Source organism: Heptranchias perlo, chromosome 12, assembly GCF_035084215.1.
Source record: "Heptranchias perlo isolate sHepPer1 chromosome 12, sHepPer1.hap1, whole genome shotgun sequence".
Lineage (NCBI taxonomy): Eukaryota > Metazoa > Chordata > Chondrichthyes > Hexanchiformes > Hexanchidae > Heptranchias > Heptranchias perlo.
In genome coordinates this window covers 20,726,190-20,749,354 of record NC_090336.1, presented here as the reverse complement: position 1 = coordinate 20,749,354, position 23,165 = coordinate 20,726,190, and the positions used below count along the sequence as shown (strand labels likewise).

The 23,165-nt window shown below is 42.8% G+C and overlaps 1 protein-coding gene across 5 annotated transcripts in view; it reads right to left on the bottom strand.

Annotated features, from left to right (window-relative positions):
* Positions 1-1,522: 1,522 nt before the first annotated feature.
* osbpl5 (oxysterol binding protein-like 5) overlaps positions 1,523-23,165 on the bottom strand; it is a 171,355-nt gene continuing 149,712 nt past the window's right edge. For all 5 annotated transcript variants that reach the window (XM_067993733.1, XM_067993735.1, XM_067993732.1 and 2 more), the window contains 8 exons: positions 22,589-22,686; positions 22,042-22,131; positions 20,631-20,767; positions 19,458-19,643; positions 18,428-18,563; positions 16,466-16,586; positions 6,296-6,392; positions 1,523-2,438 (listed from right to left, as the gene is read on the bottom strand). In XM_067993733.1, coding sequence (XP_067849834.1) covers positions 2,303-2,438; positions 6,296-6,392; positions 16,466-16,586; positions 18,428-18,563; positions 19,458-19,643; positions 20,631-20,767; positions 22,042-22,131; positions 22,589-22,686 — 1,001 coding nt within the window. In that variant the 3' untranslated portion in view covers positions 1,523-2,302. The remainder of the gene's footprint in view (positions 2,439-6,295; positions 6,393-16,465; positions 16,587-18,427; positions 18,564-19,457; positions 19,644-20,630; positions 20,768-22,041; positions 22,132-22,588; positions 22,687-23,165) is intronic.

The following is a 23,165-nucleotide window of genomic DNA, read 5'->3' as shown; positions in this document are numbered from 1 at the left end:
TGTGGGAAGGGATTCAGGCTGCAGAATTTTGACTATTGGAAATTATTCAAAATTGATAGAGATTCCAATGAGCTGCCACAGTTCCGATTTTTGGTGTGTCTGTTCTAAATGGTTACGGACAGGTGTAAATGTTGCCTGATTGGTATGTGCTAATAGCACTAGAATTTCTTGGTTCAGCCAATTTGTATAATTATTAACAACCCCATCTACACAACTTACTTTACCTCCTACCTTAATATCATCTGCAAACTTGGATATACAACTTTATTCTTTTATCCAAGTCATTGATATTTTTGGTGAAAAACTGAGGACTCAGTACAGATCATTGGGGAGCACCACTTGTCACATCTTGCCGATCAGAGTACATTCCCTTTATCCCTACTCTCTGTTTCCTATCTTCCAACCAATTACCAACCCATGTCACAAGGAAGGAGGTGGTGCTCTGAGGTGATTGCAAGAAGGTTGTCCTTTGTGCCAGTCCATAAGTCCACATTGCAGTATGTCTAGGAGTAGGAGGCAGGCTTGAGTCTGCAACTAACCTGTTGTGTCATTCGCTGTGCCAGCTCTATATTGCATGGTAACTGCAGGTGTCCTAGCAGTAGGTGGCACACTTCTGCATCTTGCTCGTTGCCAACCTTGACCCTGTGCAGACAATTCCCCACAGTCATTGCCAGGTAGACAATGTCTGCAAGTATGGTTGGTGGCATCTTATATATATCAATCAGCCTTTGCTGGCTATTGACCATCCCAGCATGCCTTCCTGCATGCAGTACCATGTAAAGAATGATATGCTGCGTTTGGGGTGCTTCATGGTAACCATCCAGCAGAATAACCTACCTTTTGAGTTGGAGTCTCCACATGCACTAATCGTCTGCAGGTGTTGGTGTGCATGTACCAGTGAATGGGCACAGAGTGTCCCCTGTGCAGTGTCTTACCTGGCCTCCGTCTGTTGATCCTCCTCTTCTTCCAATATGGCAGACAGGAAACTTATTGGTGCGAGTGGTGGTGAGTGCCAAAATAACTGCCCCAATCGGCACAAAGATTCATGAGACTCTAAATACCGGCAGGAAAAAAAGTGGAAAAACAAAAAGAAATAATTTGCAGAAATGGCTGCAAAATGTTGAATGAATCTTCGAACTGGGCCCTCTAAACTTGAAACTTATCCAGCTCAAGTGCCTAGAAACCATGAAAGTTGTTTATATATAGCGGGGGGAAGGGATTTGCACATGGCACTGACCCAGTGTGATGTCTGCAAAATGATGTGGAAGGCGTAATTACATCACTTCCATGCCACTATAATATTGATATGAAGCTCCCACCTGGGACATCCTGTGCCTGCCCCAGCTCACCAGATACATGCACGATGTGCACAAGATCGGAGAGCTCGCCCTTATCCATGTCATTATACCCCTTGAACTGGTGCACTTAGTGACATGAAAACAGTGCTGATATAGCAGCAATAGTAGAATTATCCTAAAATGTCCCCTCACTCTGTTGGAATGTTTAAACACATGCACATTCATGGTTTAAAAAAAATGTTTTTATTTGTGCACCTGTTTACAGTATTGTGCATTTCATTCATAGAATGTCGCACAGATGTGAAATTTTATTGAGCGCACAGGGAGGAAACTAGCAGCTCGTGCCAATAGGTTCTTGCCATCCTGGAGGCATTTTTGTTCAAACCTATAATAATTATCTGCAGGTTTCTGCTCAAGAACAACTTACTTAGTGCTAGGTTAGGGAAAGATTCACAAGTTGGTGCAAAAGGTCTTCGACATTGCTGTTTTGTGGAGAGACTGCTACAGAGGTAGGGCAGACTGAAGGAGTCTGTCACATTCATGGACGGGTGTCTAAATTCATATTCAGAACAGTATACAAATTGACCACAAATATTACCATCTACTCAGTTTATAAATACTGTTGGGGGGAAGGTTTCTAAATTGCTGTTGGATTAGAAAGACCTAGAAGAAAGGAGAAGGGAAAAAAATTGCACATTGGAAAAGTCATATTTGGCTTCAGCATTAAGGCCTAGGTTGGGGTTGGTCATCCTTGGAGGCAGGGTGTGTAGAAATAATGTCCACAGATATACCACACCCACCCCAAAAAAAGAAAACTGAACAAAATGAAGCTAAAATGTTCACAACATTTTTCCCAAGAGTTTTTCTGTCTCCTCGGATGTTTGTTGAATAGTTGCCTTCGTAACTCACTTTACGCCTTGGAAATTCTGCATTCAGTCCCAATGGGATCCTGTTAACAGTCTGCAATACTTTTCAAAGTGGTTGCTGAGCAGGGAGCCATCTACTCATCCATAAAAATAATTGATGATTAATTGGAATGATATGAGCACACAGATGACCAGCCAGTAATGGAGGTTTAGGAGCCTGGTCCGTGAGCTGTACTGTTTGTGACAGGCTTGCCAATTCAGTGCAGCGAGGTTCCTGAAAATAAGCATAATTCATATTTTTAAGAAATTTATTTATTCAAATCAAACTAATTGACTGTTTTGTTGCCCCAACTGTTCAATTACAACTGAAAGCAGGTTCAGACCTGGCCCCTGGGTTTCCAGTTGCCACCAAAACTGATTCTGCACAGCCGAACTACTTTGTCAAAAAAGTTAAGGGAGCATCCTCAATGGTTCTATTGATTAATTAGCTGCCCAGTATAGAACAGAGCTTTATTGATGAAGAATGTTCCAGATTGAATCCTTGGTCTGTGCTGAGCTTGCTGATATCAGTCATGGTGGCAGTTGGGAAGCCATAAGTGTCCTCAATGCCACTGGGCTGGAGGGGTGGGAAATTAGGGTTTCGGCTCCTGATCAATATGCAGTTACCCCCTGCTGGAAAGCACGAGTATGTGGATGTTGGGCAAGGGCAGGATTGGGCTTGGCTGTAATGCCCCTTACAGTCAAATAGCCCATTCGCTCTTCTTGGCCAGGCTCACACACGAAGAATGGCCATTTGGGCTGCTGGAAGGCTACTGGTGCCCATGGAATTGTACCACAGCAAGAGTCAGAGCCTTCAGGAGACGAGAAAATCGGAGGATTTAAAAAAAAAGAAAACTAAAGGCTAGTTGAATGCTTAGAACTACTTCATAAAATAACCTTAGAACAAGAGGGCACAAAATGTTAGCACTTCCAGAGACAATGATGTCACTGTGCCATAGATTCCCCCACACACTTTCAACCCACGATTAATTGCCCAAATGGTTAGCCCCAAGTGAAGGCCCGCCCCTTCCTGAAAGGACTGGAGATAATACCAGAGAGCAAGTCATCCCGATCTGTTGTCATAGACGTCACACTGATTGCATCAGGAGCAGCATTTGTCGGGACCTGGAAACAGGCCTCTGCTGTCCCCATCCCATCCTGAGAATTGAGGTATAGAATGGTTTCATATCACACCACAGCAGTGATATATAACAACCTGTCAAACAGCACTCAGTCCAACAATGGAAAAGTATTATTTGAAATAATTCACATTATCGTGTTCTTGCAGCTGCATAATTAAAAGAGCTAAACATGCCAATGAACAAAGCAAGAAATGAGACTCGTGACCGGTTGTAGCATAAGAACATAAGAACATAAGAAATAGGAGCAGGAGTAGGCCAATCGGCCCCTTGAGCCTGCTCCACCATTCAATAAGATCATGGCTGATCTGATCCTAACCTCAAATCTAAATTCATGTCCAATTTCCTGCCCGCTCCCCGTAACCCCTAATTCCCTTTACTTCTAGGAAACTGTCTATTTCTGTTTTAAATTTATTTAATGATGTAGCTTCCACAGCTTCCTGGGGCAGCAAATTCCACAGACCTACTACCCTCTGAGTGAAGAAGTTTCTCCTCATCTCAGTTTTGAAAGAGCAGCCCCTTATTCTAAGATTATGCCCCCTAGTTCTAGTTTCACCCATCCTTGGGAACATCCTCACCGCATCCACCCGATCAGGCCCCTTCACAATCTTATATGTTTCAATAAGATCGCCTCTCATTCTTCTGAACTCCAATGAGTAGAGTCCCAATCTACTCAACCTCTCCTCATATGTCCGCCCCCTCATCCCCGGGATTAACCGAGTGAACCTTCTTTGTACTGCCTCGAGAGTAAGTATGTCTTTTCTTAAGTATGGAGACCAAAACTGTATGCAGTATTCCAGGTGCGGTCTCACCAATACCTTATATAACTGCAGCAATACCTCCCTGTTTTTATATTCTATCCCCCGAGCAATAAAAGCCAACATTCCGTTGGCCTTCTTGATCACCCTGGTGGTCACCAGGCAATTAGACCCTGGTGACATTTTTGTATGTTGTTTTTTAAACTACCAGTTTGAGCTATTTATACAAGAGTTGACACTATACGGTAGTCAACCCTTCCAGATTGTCCAGGAGTTTCCCGGAATCAAAAACGAATCTCCCAAGTACTGCGGTGAGCAACCAGGGAGAAAATGGGGAAGTAGGATTGTGCCTCGCGATGACGCTTTGAATGACCTCTAACTTGTTATTTTCTGTTGTCTGGCAATTGGCTGAAAAAGTATTAAAAAGCTATCCAATAAGGCAGAAAAATCAAATGATAAGGTTTTTTTAGTGCATTATGATTGGTTAAAATGGCTTGGCAACTGTGGCAAGTTTATATTTTGATTGGCTTTTTTTACCACTCCCTGTGAAAGCTGGATTTCCAGTCAGAGAAGGGAGTGAGTAGGTCCCAGATCATCTGGTATTTAGCGGCTGTATTGCATAGCTGAGTGTTGAAAAGTTGGATCATTGAGAAGCTAGAGCTTGAGGTTTGCTTTATTATTGTATTTATCGATTGTTTAAAGAAGGGTATGGACATATGTGTGGATGTAATATGAACTACAGACTCAGTATTTGCTATAGTTTTCAGGTGAAGGTGCTGGAGTTTAAAGGGCTGTTTTACACAAGCAGGACTTCTCGCTCTATCGGTTTGAAATTTTTCTCCTCCACAGCTCAAGCTAAGGCGCTGTCAGAAGGTCAAGCTGAAGTCTCCTGTGCATTCCCTTTGTATGTGTTCTGAAAGGTTTGTGAACTACAACATCAGTCCCAGCTCCAATAGAGCTGTCCACATCTGCTCAGTGAGCAGGATGGGCCAGGCAGTAACAGACAGGCTGCTCAGTACAATAACCTATTCAAACTGTAATCAAATGCCATATGATACTCCCCACCATTTTTAGGGAATTACCGTCCTCATTTCCACCAGGCGGGAGGTCTAAAAATTCAGCCCAATAGCCCATTATCAATAGCTCGTGAGTAATGTCTTGCAGGAGAGGAAACGTGTATGATTCAGATATAAGTGAATACAAAAAGAACGATTCAAGCCCACGCCATCACTGTGTGAAAAAAGACTTGCAGGCAGATCATGAGGCTTTTTAGAAGAATCAATGGAAAACATATTTATCCCATAACCTGGGTGAAGCAACCAGATAACAAGTAATGGACTAAACTTGAGAAGTGTTTGTGTAAGTAATGGAGCAAAAAATACTGACAGTCCAGCACATCATCATCAAAATAATTCTAAGCTACGTTTAGTATTACCTATATTTAAACATTGCAAAAGAGTTTTTTTTAATATTGTGGTAGAATACAGAAATATTCCAGGTTTGCTATTTTTGAAGTGCAAATCAAGCATTTATCTTATTATATCAAAATCAAGGTGTTTTATTTTACTCTTCCCATTTATTTTGCCAGTAACTGAACCATAGAAGTTTACAGCACAGAAGGAGGCGGTTCAGTCTTTGTTAGAGCAATCCAAAACTAATCCCACTGCTTCAAATTTTATCCAATTTCCCTTAAAACGTACAGTGGTTTCGGCCTCAACTATTCCCTTGGTCAAAACATTCCATTCTCCAACAAGCTTTTGGGAAAGAAAAATTCTCCTACTCTAATTGCCCTAGAGTGGTTAGAATGTGGAACTTGCTACCACATGGAGTAGTTGAGATGAATAGCATAGATGCCTTTAAGGGGAAGCTAGATAAGTACAGCTAGATAAGAGGGAGAAAGGAATAGAAGGATATGCAGATAGGGTTAGATGAAGTTGGGTGGGAGGAGGCATGAACACCAACACAGACCAGTTGGGCCAAATGGCTTGTTTATGTGCTGTAAATTCTATATAATTCTATGCAATTCTATGATCAAATTGCTCATGATCAAACCCCCAGGAATACATTTAACCAGAGTTGGCAACTCCAGCTGACACTGAGCCATACGGTACATGACAGGAGTGAGTCATTTCTTTTTGTTCACTGTATACAGATACAGGGTGCTAAAGGATGCCACTAACTGCCTGCATCTTTACCTGTGAATTTCCTGCTGTGTCCTCTGTATGGATTGGATGGCCATGTGAATATTTGTTAGCTCATTCATTCCCTTTCTGCACCTGGGGCACAGCAACCCTGCAAGAAACGACACATCACAGATCAGCTCTAAGCCATCAGGAACATACAACAATTGGTCAGTGGATTTTAAGCCTCAGTCTCCTCATTTTTCCACCCCATTACAGCATATTAAATCACTTCCACTTGTTCCTAGTTTCTTCCCTTTCTCCAATTCTCCCTCCTGCTCTCCTTAAGGCATCAAGTCTTACTGGGTTACAGTTTCATGGGTGCCAGCAGCCCTTCAGTTCCTTGCCCAAATGCCCATTCCTTACGTGTCAGCGGCTGTTCAATTCCAGAGGGAATCACAACCAAGCCTGATCCTATCTGCACTTGGTGTTCCCGCATACACATTCTCCAGCAGAAGTCACTGGATGGCAGTCAAGAGTGGAAACTCTGGCTGATCTTTCTCCTCCAGAGCTCCGGTGTGCCAAATGTAGCACCCCAACTAATGACCTGAGATCAGATAACCCAGCACAGAATGGGAATTGAACCAGGAACAGAGCTGAAGCACAGAGCGAAGGGAGTGGATTGTGAACAGAGTGGGATCTGGAGAATTTGGTGAGGGGGCTCTGTTAAAGTAGTGGGTGAATTGAAATTAAAATTTACTTTAAATTTTAACATAGAACTTTAAAACTTTAAAAGAAACTGCAAGTTAGGTAATAGTTAGCAGAAACTGCAAGTCAGTGGCAGTTAATCATCTGTAAGTGATTGTCTGAATAGAGGGTAATTACTGTGAGCTGGAAGCTGTTTGAGCAGTTGTAACTGCTGTTCTCTAAAGATGTATAAAGTAAAAGACTATCTACCGAAGCACATAGTGAATGGAGTGGATTGCGAACTTGAGAATTTGGTGCAGAGGGGGAAGGAGAGTGAACAGAGAGGAAGAGCTCTGAGAGACCTGGAATAAATGAGTAGGTTCATCGTGGTAAGTAAACAGTACGTAAATTAATAATAAGAGTATCTAAAGGCAGTTTATAGGGGAAAAAAAAGGTTTCTAAATATAATGGACGGGCAGCTGAAACCCATTGCCTGCAATTCCTGTGCCATGTGGGAACTTCAGGATGCTTCATGTGTCCTGGAGGACCACATGTGCAGCAAATGCCTCCAGTTACTCAAGCTCAAGCTGAGGGTTTCTGAGCTTGTGGGGCAGTTGGAGTCACTACAGAGCATAAGGGAGGTTGAAGGTTTCTTGGATCGTATGTTCCAAGAGGTGGTCACCCCACAGCCACAGAGAGTTCAGGATAGCAAGTGTTTGGCCATCCAAAAGGGTGGGAAGAGGCAGGCAGTGCAGGAATCTTCTGGGTGTGTGCCACTCTCAAAATGGTACCAGTGATGGTGATGACACCTTGAAGGAGTGCAGTCCTGAGCATGGTACCATGGGGCAAAGGACTGCACAGGGGGCACAGTGAAGTGTAGAAATGCAGTAGTCACAGGGGACTCCATAGTCAGGGGACAAATAGGCATTTCTGTGACCACTGACATGAGTCCCACATGGTGTGTTGCCTCCCTGGTGCCAGGGTAAAGGACATCGTGGAGAGGGTGCAGAACATTCTGTGGGGGGAAGGGGAACAGGCAGAAGTCGTGGTCCATGTAGGTACCAATGACATAGGAAAGAAAAGGGATGAGGTTCTGCGGTCAGAGTTTCAGAAGCTAGAGAAGAAATTAAAAAGCAGGAGCTCAAAAGTGCCATGTGCAAGTGAGTACAGAAATAGGAAGATAAGGCAGGTTAATACTTGGTTAGAGACATGGTGCAGGCAGGGGGGCTTTAGTTTCTTGGGGCATTGGGACCAGTTCTGGGGCAGGAATGACCTGTTCAAGATGAACAGATTGCACCTCAACAGAGTTGGGACCAATGTCCTCATTGATGTTCACTAGTGCTGTGGGGGAATGTTTAAACTAATTTGGCTGGGGGATAGGTACCAGGGTGCAGCATTAGAAAGGAGAAACAAGGTGCACAAGGATTGGGAGAGACAGATAGCACGAGACTAAGAAATTGTACAGTATTAGGAGGGATCAGACTAAGAGAATGTGAGAAGGTTAAAGATAGGTTTAGAGTGCATGTGTGTAAATGCATGAAGCGTGATAAATAAGGTTGGGGAGCTGCAAGCACAAATAGCCACATGGGAATATGATGTCGTGGCTCAAGAAAGGGTGGGATTGGGTACTAAATATTCCTGGATGCAAGGTGTTTCGGGAAGGTAAAAAAGGAGGGGGGGAGGTGGCAGTATTGATTAAGGAGCATATTGCAGTGTTGGGGGGAGAGAGAGGATGTCCATGAGTGGTCAAGGAAAGAATCTATTTGATTAGAGTTAAGAAACAATAGAGGTGCCATTGCACTACTGCGTGTATTCTATAGACCACCAATTAGTGGGCAGGATATAGAGGAGCAAATTTGCAGGGAAATTAGAGAGGTGCAAGAACCATAATTGTAGTGATTATAGAGGACTTCAACTATCCTAATATAGACTGGGCTAGTAATAGTGTAAAGGGCAAAGAGGGGGAGGAATTTCTGAAGTGTTCAGGAGAACTTTCTTGATCAGTATGTTTCTGGCCCAACGAGGAAGGAGGCATTGCTGGATCTGGTTCTGAGGAATGGGGGCAACATTTAGGGAGCAGTGAACATAGTATCATAAGGTTTAGATTAATTATGGAAAAGGACAAGGAGCAACCTAGAGTAAAAATACTTAATTGGAGAAGGGCCAATTTCAATGGGTTGAGAATGGATCTGGCCCGGGTAAATTGGAATCAAAGATTGGCAGGCAAAACTGTAATCGAACAATGGGGCAGCCTTTAAAGAGGACCTGGTTCGGGTACAGTCTAGGTACATTCCCATGAGGGGGGGAAGATAGGGCAACCAAAGCCAGAGTTCCCTGGATGACGAAAGAGACAGAGAGTAAGATGAAGCAGAAAAAGTGGGCGTATGACAGATATCAGGTTGATAATACAAGTAGAACCAGGCTGAATTTAGAAAGTACGGAGAAGTGAAAAAGGAAATAAGAGGGGCAAAGACAGAGTATGAGAATAGGCTGGCGGTTAATATAAGAAGGAATTCAAAAGTCTTCTATAGGCATGTAAATAGTAAACAGGTAGTAAGAGGAGGGGTGGGACAGATTAGGGACCAAAAAGGAGATCTACACATGGAAGCAGAGGGCATGGCTGAGGTACTAAATGAGTACTTTACCAAGGAAGAAGATGCTGCCAAAGTCACAGTAAAAGAGGAAGTAGTTGAGATACTGGATGGGGTGAAAATTGATGGAGGTACTAGAAAGGTTGGCGATGGTTCAAGAAAATAAGTCACCCAGTCCAGATGGGATGCATCCTAGGTTGCTGAGGGAAGTAAGGGTGGAAATTGCAGAGGTGCTGGCCATAATTTTCCTTAGATTTGGGGGTGGTGCCAGAGGAGAATTGCAAACGTTATACCCTTGTTCAAAAAAGGGTATAAGGATAAACCCGGCAACTACAGGCCAGTCAGTTTAACCTCGATGGTGGGAAAGCTTTTAGAAACAATAATCCGAGACAGAATTAATAGTCACTTGGGCAACTGTGGATTAATAAAGGAAAGCCAGCACTGATTTATTAAAGGCAAATCGTATTTAACTAATTTGATTGAGTTTTTTGATGAGGTAACAGAGAGGGTAGATGAGGACAATGCAGTTGATGCTATGTATATGGACTTTCAAAAGGCGTTTGATAAAATGCCACTTAATAGGCTTGTCAGCAAAATTGAAGCCCAGGGAATAAAAGGGGCAGTGGCAGCATGAATATGAAATTGGCTAAGGGACAGGAAACAGAGAGTAGTGGTGAACGGTTGTTTTTCGGACTGGAGGAAGGTATACAGTGGTGTTCCCCAGGGGTCAGTATTAGGACCACTGCTTTTTTTGATATACATTAATGACTTGGACTTGTACAGGGCACAATTTCAAAATTTGCAGATGACATAAAACTTGGAAGGGTAGTAAACAGTGAGGAGGATAGTATTAGACTTCAAGAGGACATAGAATGATAGAAAGGTTACAGCACGGAAGGAGGGCATTCGGCCCAAAGAGTCCGCACCTGCTCTATGCAAGAGCAATCCAGCTAGTCCCACTCCCCCACCCTACCCTATCCCCATAGCCCTACATTTTTTTTTCCAAGTGCTTATCCAGTAGCTTTTTGAAGGCCATGATTGAATCTGCCTCCACCACCCCCTCGGGCAGTGCATTCCAGATCCTAACCACTCGCTGTGTTTTTTTTTTAAAAAAAAGTTTTCCCTCATGTCACCTTTGGTTCTTTTGCCAATCACCTTAAATCTATGTCCTCTGGTTCTTGACCCTTCCGCCAATGGGAACAGTTTCTCTCCATCTACTCTGTCCAGATCCTTCATGATTTTGAAAACCTCTATCAAATCTCCTCGCAACCATCTCTGTTCCAAGGAAAACAACCTCGGCTTCTCCAGCCTATCCACGTCACTAAAGTCCCTCATCCCCAAAATCATTGTAGTAAATCACTTCTGCACCCTCTCTACGGCCTTCACATCTTTCCTAAAGTGCAGTGCGCAAAACTGGACACAATACTCCAGTTGTGGCCAAACCAGTGTTTTATAAAGGTTCATCATGACTTCCATACTTTGTACTCTATGCCTCTATTTATAAAGCCCAGGCTCCCGTATGCTTTTTTAACCGCTTTCTCAACCTGCCCTGCCACCTTCAACGATTTGTGCACATATACCCCCAGATCTCTCTGTTCCTGTATCCCTTTTATTGTTGTGTCCTCTAGGTTATATTACCTCTCCTTGTTCTTCTTAATGAAATGTATCACTTCGAATTTTTCTTTGTTACATTTCATCTGCCACGTGTCCGGCCATGCCACCAATCTGTCTATATCCTCTTGAAGTCTATCACTATCCTCCTCACTGTTTACTACCCTTCCAAGTTTTGTGTCATCTGCAAATTTTGAAATTGTGCCGTGTACACCCAAGTCCAAGTCATTAATATATACCAGCACCGACCCCTGGGGAACACCACTGTACACCTCCCTCTAGTCCGAAAAACAACTGTTCACCACTACTGTCTGTTTCCTGTCCCTTAGCCAATTCTGTATCCATGTTGCTACTGCCCCCTTTATTCCATGGGCCGCAATCTTGATGATAAGCCTACCGTGCGGCACTTTATCAAACGTCTTTTGAAAGTCCATATACAGCACATCAATTGCATTGCCCTCATCTACCATCTCTGTTACCCTCTATCGAGTTAGTTAAACAAAATTTGCCTTTAACAAATCCAAGCTGGCTTTTCCTAATCAATCCACAATCGTCCAAGTGACTGTTAAGTCTGTCCTAGATTATCATTCCTAAAAGTTTTCCCACCACTGACTGGCCTATAGTTGCTGGGTTTATCTTTACACCCTTTTTCGAACAAGGGTGTAACATTTGCAATGCTCCAGTCCTCTGGCACCACCCCCCGTATCTACGGATGTTTGGAAGATTATGGCCAGTAGCTCAGCAATTTCCACCCTTACTTCCCTCAGCAACCTAGGATGCATCCCTTCTGGACCAGGTGACTTATCTACTTTAAGTACAGCCAGCCTTTCTAGTACCTCTCCTTTATGAATTTTTAGCCCATCCAGTATCTCCACTATCTTCCTTTACTGAGACTCTGGCAGCATCTTCTTCCTTGGTAAAGACAGATGCTAAGTACTCATTTAGTACCTCGGCCATCCCTTCTGCCTCCATGAGGAGATCTCCTTTGTGGTCCCTAATCGGCCCCACCCCTCCTCTTACTACTCGTTTACTGTTTACATGCCTGTAGAAGACTTTTGGATTCCCTTTTATGTTAGCCGCCAGTCTATTCTCATACTCTCTCTTTGCCCCTCTAATTTCCTCCTTCACTTCTCCTCTGAACTTTCTTGAACATAGACAGGCTGGTGAAATGGGCGAACATATGGCAGAATAAATTTAATGCAGCGAAGTGATACATTTTGGTAGGAAGAACGAAGAAAGCCAATATAAACTAAATGATACAATTCTAAAGGGGGTGCAGGAACAGAGAGATTAGGACACAAACCTTCGAAGGTGGCAGGACAGGTTGAGAAAGCGGTTAAAAAAGCATACAGGATTCTGGGCTTTATAAATAGAGGCATAGAGTACAAAAGCAAGGAAGTTACGTTGAACCTTTATAAAACACTGCTTTGGCCATAACTGCAGTCCAATTCTGGGCACTGCCCTTTAGGAAGGATGTGAAGGCCTTAGAGAAGGTGCAGAAAAGATTTACTAGAATGGTCCCAGGGATGAGGGACTTCAGTTAGGTGGATAGACTGGAGAAACTGGGGTTGCTCTCCTTAGAGGAGATTTGATAGAAGTGTTCAAAATCTTGAAGGGTTTCGATAAAGTAAATAAAGAGAAATTGTTCCCATTGGTGGAAGGGTCGAGAACCAGAGGACACAGATTTAAGGTGATTGGCAAAAGAAACAAAGGCGACATGAGGAATAACACAGTGAGTAGTTAGGATCTGGAATGCACTGCCTGAAAGGGTGGTGGCTTTCAACTGTGGCTTTCGAAAAGGAATTGGATAAATATTTAAAGGTGGGGGGGGCAGGGGTGGCAGAATTTTCAGGGCTACGGCGAAAGAGTGGGGGAATGGGACTAACTGGATTGCTCTTACAAAGAGCCAGCACAAGCTCAATGGGTCAAATGGCTGCCTTCTGTAACGCTGCTATGATTCTAACTTATGGCCTTTATAACAGTGAAACAATGAATTGGGCCTATACTTGAGCTATCAGGGGAGTGTGTTGAGTGCTCGGCAGGTACAAGTGGGCTGAGCATTCAGTGGTTGGTGGCAGCCTTTTATGTTCTCCACCACCAGCATTGTACCTCTAGTGACACATACACACAAAAAAAAAAATCACACAGCGCTAGAGAGACAGACACTGCCACATTTACATTTCAGTGCTGCCTCTAAAGTTAGGGCTACCAGCAGCTTTTCAGTGTAAATACAGCCTCTATCTGTATTTATCCATAGACCTTCGATCCCATCCTGAACCAGATACCTATTGGCTCTGTTTTAGAAGTATTACTTAACATAGCAGGAGTGTGAGCCTTTGACACTTCCCCTCCTATATTACATGGAAACATCTCATGCTCTGTTTCTTTTGTTTACAGGATAAAGCAGGATTTGTTCTTGCAGTGAATGCCAGATTTTGAATTCTTCCAGCCTCTCTGACTTACATTCATGTGGTGGGAGTAAGAGTTGAGCTCATTATTGGGCTTCATCCAAGCACTCCCCAGTGTATAGCCACTTTGTGTCTCATACAGAGTGTATGCATTAACCTGGATTCAACCATTTCCTCTTTGGTGAAGAGCTATTAGATTGCCCTTAGATTCTGCTAAAATGCAAGAGGAGCCAGCTCTAACTGTAGCTGATGTTATGAGCTTGAGGTTGGCACTAACAGAAGTCTGCCATGAAGTTTCCAATTTTGATATGTAACGGGTCTAGACTGCATCTTTTTAAACTGTATAATTAATTACATAGAATGTACAACACAGAAGCAGGCCATTTGGCCCAACAGGTCCATGCCAGTATTTATGCTCCACATGAGCCTTTTCCCTCTCTACTTCATCTGACCCTATCAGCATATCCTTCTATTCCTTTCTCCCTCATGTGTTTATCTAGCTTCCCTTTAAATGCATCTAGGCTAGTTGCCTCATCTACTCCTTGGACCCTTGTCTACCCTTTTTGTTACTTCTTCAAAGAATTCAATAAGATTGGTCAAGCATGACCTTTCCTTTTGAAATCCGTGCTGACTACTCTGTTATATTTTTGGTTTCTAGATGTTTTTCTATTACATCTTTGAGTAAGGATTTCATTATCTTTCCTACCACTGACGTTAAGCTAATTAGTCTATAGTTCCCTGGACTGATTCTATTTTTTTAAATATAGGAATCACATTAGCTGTTTGCCAGTCCTCTGGCACTATTCCCTTTTCTAATGAATTTTTATATATATCTGATAGTGCCTCTGCTATCTCTTCCTTAACTTCTTTTTAATATGTGCGAATACCATCCTCCCTAAATTTGATTAGTTTATCAATTATCCCTTTCTATCTTAAATGTTTTAACATCTTTTTTGATCTCCTCATATGTCATGCCCACCATGTTAGTCTCCCTGGTAAATACTGAGCCAAAGTAATTATTCAATATTTCTGCCATTTCGCTGTCATTACCTATGAGTTTATCGTATGTATCCCTTAGTGGCCCTATCCTGATTTTTCTTTAGTTATTTATGTGTCTGTAGAATACTTTACTATTTCTTTATATTCCTTGATAATTTAATTTCGTAGTTTCTCTTTTGCCTTCCTAATTTTTTTGACTTCTTTCCTAACCTTTTCGTATTCCCTTTTGTCATCCTCTCCTTTAGTGTATGCCTTTTTCTTTAGTTTCAATTTTGCCCTTATTTCTTTATTCATCCATGGTGTACCATTAATGGCTAGTTTTTTCTTGCTTTTTAAATGGGATATATTTCTCTTGGACTCTAGTGATCACCGTTTTAAATGTTTCCCACTGCTGTTCTATTTCTTTGTTTATCAGTAATTTTTTCCAGTTTATTTTCCCTAGTTCCATTCTCATCCCTTGGAAAATTGGCTTTTTTCCAATTTCTTACTTTGGTCTTTTTTATGTCTTTCTCAATCTTTATCTTAAACTGTATTATGTTGTGATTGCTATTGCCTAGATGATCCCCTATGCTTGCTTCTCTTATCTGTTATGGTTCATTTTCTATTACTAGATCCAGCAGTTCTTCCTCTCTTGTTGGGGTTTTTACATACAGAATAAATATAATGTAGCATTCAGGTCCACTGCCAGGTTAGATATCCGTATTAACTCCATGTGTTCTTTGTTTTTGGAGAGGATGCCCTTCGTTCTATAACTCCAAACCAAACCAATGCTACTTTGTCTTCCATACTGCACTAGTGTATCCAACTGGACTGGTAGCATAGTGATTGAGAGGCCCATTGTAACACTGTGAATGAATAACCTGACCCTGGGAATCACATCCAGGTTTGAGGAACTGAGAATGTGAGTTTTCCACCCACCTGAACAAGGAGGCTAAAAAGCCATGGGTTTACACCGAGAGCCAGGCTGATCACGGCCTACTGTGTTTTAGCACTTAGGGATCAGGCCATGCAGTATTTTGTTGCCAAATTCATTACTATTTGTCTCCCAGAGATCAAACCAAAGGCTAGAAGTAATTGCCATAATCTGAGATTCCAACTGCACGGCCATCAAACTTATTTAGTTTTCGATTTTTCTCCCTTTAGACCTCCTCTTGCCTGAAGGTATTCACTTTTTCTGGGTCAATTTCTGTGGGCGCTAGGAGTCCCTCATTGCCTTGCCCTGGCTACCCATTCTTCACATGTGAGCCTAGACATTGGGGTATAATTTCTAAGGGGATTCTCCTGATCTCCCACTGTAACTTTGGCAGCAGATACGCAGAAACTCCGAAGGAATGGTGTAAAGAGCTGTTAACATTGTTTCTAAGGGGTTTCCGCTGAAGTTATGACGAAAGATGGGTGAACCCCTGAGGAAAATATAACCTATTGTAAGCAGGCTGTTCATTTATGGGGACCATCAAAATTGATCCTGATCGTGTCCTCACCCAAAACACACACATGCATTTTCCAGGGGGTCACTGGATAGAGATCAGGACTAGGAACCCTGGCTGACTGTTCCCTTCCCTAAACCAGGGCCAACTGTAACTCACCAATTCTTGCCCTGGCTGAGATCAACTAACTCAGCACAAAATAGACAAGACTTTTCTGGCATGCATTGCCTAGTGTGGAACTGAGCGGTGTGTTTACCCCTGGAGGTCCTCAGCCTATTTTTACAGTTGATTATGCTCAATTTCCTTAAATGTTTTGGGAAGGTTGTCCCTTGCAGGTTAACCATCATACATCTTGGGTGATGGCAAGTGATTGCCACTGGGAGGCCCTAAACCTGATGTAAATCTGTACTTGGCTCAGGTAATGGATCTTTCAGCCTAATTGTCTTCCAATAACGTAGGACCTGGTAATGTGCCACCATATCAAGAGTTCATTCTGAGCATTCAGGGAAATAGAGCACCTACCCTCATCAGATGAGTTGTCTTGTACTGGTTCTGGTGTCGAACAACTGCTCTCTGTGTTCTGTGACCTGTTTGGTGCCGGATGGTCACTGGGTTTACACCCAATATATTCCTGAACCGAGACCTACTAACGGAAAGCATTTGTCAGCAATGCAGACAGCTACAGTTCAATATGCAGGAGAGAAAGGATGTACTAACTCATAGATGCTCCAATACAATACTTTTTTCTTCATATAAATCTTGTAATTGCACCCATATATAGTGCAAACATTAAGAACAATGCGTTAACATATAAGAAAGATATGACAGTGTAAAGTAAACATAGTATGAAGAGAAGCTGGTATTGTTCGGTTGGATAACAGACGGGCAACCCAAAAAAGGAAGTCAAATTGTGATTTGATGATGGGGCCAGATCAACTTTAATATTCAGTCTTCTGATTGTCTGAAAGATTGCCATTTGGAATGGATTTTCACCCGACCAGGGACTGAATTCAAGAGATGTGAGTTCCAACTGAGTAGAGGGTAGTGGAGGCACAGGAGAAAGATTGGGGTTTAAAGCATAAATAAATAAAAATTCAGGCAAAATACAAGCTCACAGAGAAGGAAAAACACTATAGAATTTAAAATATAAAGACAGATATGAAGGAAGGTAGAACAAGAAAAACAAACAAGAAACAGCATAAGGAAAGTTTTTAAATTGTTTATTTTGTTAAGTACTATATCGGTTTCAGTAATGTAATTCCTCTGGATATTGAAGTACCTTTTTATTACTGTAAGAGTAGCCTCACTCAGTAGTTCTTTGTGTCACCCTCTCAACCTTTGTCTTCCATTTTTTTCTCTCTCTCTCTGAGCACTGGGGGAGATTAGAGTAAATTGGGGACTGGGAAAACTGGGCAATAAAGGAGGCTGCTGGGGCATTGAGTTGTCTAAATGGGACTAGTGGGGCATGGAAGTACTGGGAGTAGGTGCACTGGAGTGAAATTTAGGTTGTGGGTGCACTGAGAAATGGGGTCTGAAAGCACTGAAGGGGAAATAGGGAATGGGAAGTGCTGGATATGCGGACTACACTCAGCCCAGGCCCTTAGTTTAGATCCAGATATTGAGTACTTGACCATGCTCAGGAGGCAGATCCAGAAACAAAGTACATACAAGGGATATGAGAAAATAGGACTGATTCACACAGTCAGCTCTTGTTGAGCCTAATGACCTTTTCTGTTCCTAAAATTACTTTTTTTTTTCCCACAGCTAGTCTAATCATAGCCCAAAGATTATAATACTAACAGGAGTAGAAGAGCAGAGAGAAATAGGGGTTTAGATACACAAATCCTTAAAAGTGAGAGGATAAGTTGATTTTAAAGCTGTAAAATAAGTTTCATAAATAGTGGCACAAGTACAAAAGCAAAATGGTAATGCTAAATCTATACAAATCATAGGTTACACTGCAGTTACAATATTACATCCTGTTTTGGAAGGATGCCAAAGTAATGGAGAGGGTGCAGAAGTAATTTACTAAGATGAGACTAGGGATGAGAAGCTTTGGTTATCAGGAAAGACTAAAGAAATTGGAGCTATTTTCACTAGAACAGAGAAGATCTGATAGAGATGTTCAAAATTGTAAGGAAAATCAGGAAAAGCTATAGCTACTGATTGGGGAGTAGGTAACCAGAGGGTATGAATTTAAGATAATTACTAAAAGGATGAAGGGAGAGGTTAGAAGAAATCTTTTTACACATTTGTTAGGACATGGAATTCCCCCACCAGAAACAGTGGTGGAAGTAGAATCCATAATAGCTTTTAAAAGGGAAGTAGATAAATATTTGAAAAAGAAAAGGGCAGGGCAATGAAACTAACTGGATAGTTCTTTCAGAGAGCAGGCATAGCTGTGATGGGCTGAATGCCTGTGTTGTAAAATTCTATGATTCAGTACAGACAACTCTTGAATGGTGCAAATATTTTGATCATGACCTGCCGTCTTATTTGACTGCTGTTGCTGATGATATCCATTGACTTAATTGTTGGAGATTTACGTCGGACACTCGTCTGAATGACTCCATCCTTCTCAAATTGGATGATGTCATTTGTTGGATCCCAGGGATATATACTGCAAGGAGAAAAAACAGATAAGCATCATATCAAGCATAATCTTCTCAGGCATTTAGCGGAGGGTTCCCACAAGGATTAGTGCACCTCCATGGGGCTAAAATGGAGGCCATCTCTTATGAATTGCGACTGTCATGCTGCTCTATTATCAGATCTTTGCTCCACTGCTCTAGATGATAATCAGGAAAACTTGGAATCCCTTGGAGAATAGCGTGAAGTAGTGGAAGTATTTCCATGTTGATTAACAGTCTGACAGGCCACGACGTGAACGCTCCTTCCATGGCTGTAACCATCTTTACACCAGCCAGTAGGGTAGTTAGTCTTATATGGCAAAAGGGTTTTATGGGCTCATATGATGAGGGAGGGCCACCTGCACCCACCGGTTGTGAGTATCCCACTGGATGTCAACCCAGAGTTCAGAGCTGGAACTCGCCAGGACTGTCTGAAGTGGGATTCGAAACTTGCTCCTTCTGACTCTCAGGCAGTTTTCCGTTAAAGCGAATGGGAGGAAAACCTGGGCTGGTTAGTACAGAAGTGGAAAACCCCAACTCCAGTGTCGGCAGGCTATTTAGCAGGGGAGGGTATTACATCTGAGCTCAGTCTTGTCCTCGCCTGATCTCTACACACATGCACTTTCCAGCAGGGGTGATTGGACAACAGTCAGCAGCAGAAACCCTACCTGATTTTTTTTGCCCCTCCAAGTGCCAATGTAATGGCTGTACAGCTGCCCTGAGTGAGGTAAGCTAACTCAGGAGATTGAACCTGGGAAATTCCTTACCCATAGGACCTTTTACTAATTGGATGGTAGCTTTACCCACCAGGGCATATGGGCAGGAGAGTTACTATTTTAAACCTCCTTTACAATATACAAGAGAGTGTGATGAGGGCCACGTACTCAGTGAACTTGTACTGCCAGTTCTTTGTCACTACATCCTGCTGGAAGAGTTGTGTCACCCAGCCCTCACATTGCTCTTTACGCTCTTTGGCGGCTTTGCGCTGTGCTTCCTCCAGAATAAACTTCTCTTGTGTCGCTTGTTCTTGATCGCGGCTCTTTATTGCTCTCGTCACTTGCTGCCACAGCCTGGAAGAACAGTAGAAAGGATTACAATTGCCCCCCTGGAATACCACTGCTGTATAAAACTCACTTACACAGGGGCATGCTAGGTCCTTGGTGCTGTATAGAACCTGTATACCACAGGGTCGCACCAAGTCCTTTTCGCTATATAGTACTCATTAACACAAAGGTATGTCACTCCCGGCAGCTATACTGAAGCTCCTAACACAGCAAAACACTGAGGCCAGGGTGCTGTACCGATTAATATTGGAGCATGCTAAGTCCTGGCTGATGTATTCAACGCATTACCACATGAGGATGCTGGATCCCAGCTGTTGGGTGGTAGAATAATAATAATGATGATGATGAAATGACTGAGTTCAAAGGGAAGCAGCTCAGGTCACACTGTACTGAACATCCCATTGGAGGCCTGCTCAGTCTGGCTAGCTCTAAAAACAATTGTTGGAGCAAGGTCAAACAAACTAAGAGTTGCTCTTTATCACATCTCTCAGAAACATCTCAACTTTTCACATACAACTAATTAATTTGTAGTGCACTGACTATATAGACAAATATGGCAGCTATTCCGTGCACAGCAAGATCCCACAAATAGCAATGAGATGAATGACCAGTTAATCTGTCTTTAATTGTTGGTTGAGGGAGGAATGTTGCCTAGGACACTAGAACTGTCCATCTGAACATGTAGAAGGGTCCTCAGTTTAACATGTCATCTTAAGGAGGGTACTGAAGCACCATAATGCCAGCCTAGATCATGTGCTCAAATCCTGGATCAGATCTTGAGCCCACAACTTTCTGACCCAGAGGTGAGTCTGAGCCAAACTGACAGAAGCATTGGGGAGTGAATTGGTTTGAGATTGTAGCTTCAGACTTGCTGAGTGACCCTGCTTTGCAAAGAGATAGGAAAGAGGGAGCCGATTTATGGTCCTCATGTAATAATTTGCACAATACATTCACCTCGTAGCTGTGATATTACTTGTCCCCTGTTTGACATACCTTTCAGACTCAAAATCGCCCTGCTCTTCAAACCACACAATGTGACGCACTAGACGCTGTTTCCGAATCTCACTGGTGACACTCCAGAATATATCAGAGAACCCAGTTTTTTTCTCATGGATACACACGTCCCGATCCTGTTGCAAAAAGGAGAAAAAAACAGCAGAGAGTGATGTAGAAAGGCTCCTAATTCCCAAAGATTATCTGGTGTTACCACCTCCTCGTTCTACTTCCCAATATTCTAATTATTAGTTTAAAAAATTGTTCCTCTGAATTTTATGCTTATCAAAGTAAGGGAAATTAGTGACCAAGCACTCCCTATTCATGTGCAGCATGTGTTAGACTCACTCAACACTGCTCCTAGATCAGGTATAGCAATAATTAGATGCAGAGTGAAGCTCCCTCTACATTTCCCCATTAAGAACTCCCAACCCAAATACAATATTACTTAGATGCAGAGTAAACTGCCCCATCAATAACACCCAGGTCAGATATAGCTCAACTTGGATGCAAAGTAAAACTGCCCCTACACTGCCCCCCAATAATGTGCTACAGCCCCAACCTCAGTTTGGCACCCCATTTTTTAGTTCCCATACCAGCCACCCTGTGACCTCTGAATAAGATTGCTAATTTAGTCTTGAAGTAGGAGACATTTTTGCTGCAGTCCCCTGCCCGCCAGGAACTGGATATAGACCGGCCAAACTTATTTCACATTGGACCTATATGACCAACAGACTTAGGAGACTTTCATCCAAATGGTCTTATCTATTTGAACCCAGGTCCCGGAGGTGAGCGGACACTGTCATTTAAAAAGTGAATGTCTTTTGAAAGGTGAAGAGACATTCCAGATGGCCCCAGAGGGACAGAGTTTGTGGATGAATGCAGCCTTCCACTTACTTGGTTGAGTAGTCAGTGAGCAAGTAAACCGCAGTTTAAATAGACATAGACGGATGAGGAGCTTGTTCTATGATTGGGGGATTCCGTTAACCAATAACTAAAAAGTAAAGGTGGCTCATGTGATGGTCCAGTGCTAAAGGCACTGCTTGGTGTGGTAATAAGCTATACAGACCGAAAGAACCCAGCTCAGTCTGTGCTGAATCTAGGGGCTGCAGTGGGCATGCTACAAGTGGACTTGGTGCTCCAGAACTGGAAAGTGCAAGTGTGGATGAGGAAAAAAAGAGAAGATTGGGCTCATCCGTGATGCCTTCACAGTTCAATAATCTGCCAACATTCACTATCTAGTTTCACACAGGAAGAACTGCCAATTGGGGGAGATACCATAGGATGGGCAGTACCCATGAAGCCCCAGCAAGATTAGGAGACGGACGGGGGAAAATTGGGAAAACAGAAAAGTGACCAAAAGCAGAGAATTGATTTTGTCATCAGGCCCAAAGTGGCTGCAAGCACTTACCCAGTGTCCCTCGAGTGTGGCTTGTACCTCCTCTCCCAGCGCTATCTTCCCGGTGATCTGGTTCACACTGTCGCTGCCACCCAGGAAAGGCTGTCAGTAAACAGGAGATAAGTACAATTGGAACTGTAAAATTCAGTAAAGCATGCATCAGTGAATCAGAATGAACCAGAGACTCCTGACGGGGTAGGTGCAATATTGGTTGTAAAGCGCTTTGAGACGTCGTGAAAGGTGGTACATAAGTGCAAGTTCTTTCTTTACTGCAGATTTACAGAGAATGCTTGGTGAGTACTCGGACAGCTGTCAAACTCTATTCAGTCACCGTGGGATAAATTTGCATAAATATCAATGGAATGAAGATCAGGCAGTTTCGACAATGAACAGGTGATCCACTCAGGCGGTGAAGACAAAAATCTACCCCATTACATGTATTATTCTACTTTCACTCACACAGTTGCGCACATTTCAGCTCATAAATGCCCCTTGTTAATGTGATATAGCAGCCAGCTGCTTTGCTGGAGCATTGGGCAAGGTCTCTCCTTTCTCTCACCTTGAGCTTGAACTCGAGTTCTGCCTTGTAGTGGGTTTTCTCACACTCAATGGTTATCTTCCCTCCCATCTCCAGGGTCAGCGTTCCATACAAGAGACCTGGGACGTAGAGGATGAATAAATATTGATACTAGGATGGTGACAATACTATTAACATGACAATTACTTACAAAAAGACACCTTGGAGCACTTTACAGCACACGGGATAGTGACTGAGGAAAAAAATGGAAGAGTCTGAAGGCATAAGTGCACAGTTTAAGAGGAAGGTCTTATAGAAGTATTTGAGGGCAGGGTTGGAGGTGGCAAGGCAGAGATGCTGAGGAAAGGAGCTCCAGATGATGGGGACAAGGTGGCTAAAGGGGCATCCGCTAATGGTGGAGCAGAGACAGTGGGGAACAAAATAGACTGAAGGAAATTTTAGCTCATCCAGGTCTTCATGTTGCACAGCTGTGGAATCAAGAAGTGTTTCTTTACAGAGAAGGTGATCAACAGCTGCAAAAAGTTGCCAACAAGAGTAGTTGAACCCAAAATACTCCCCAGAACATTCTAGAAACAGCTAGAGATGCTGTAATGGGAGG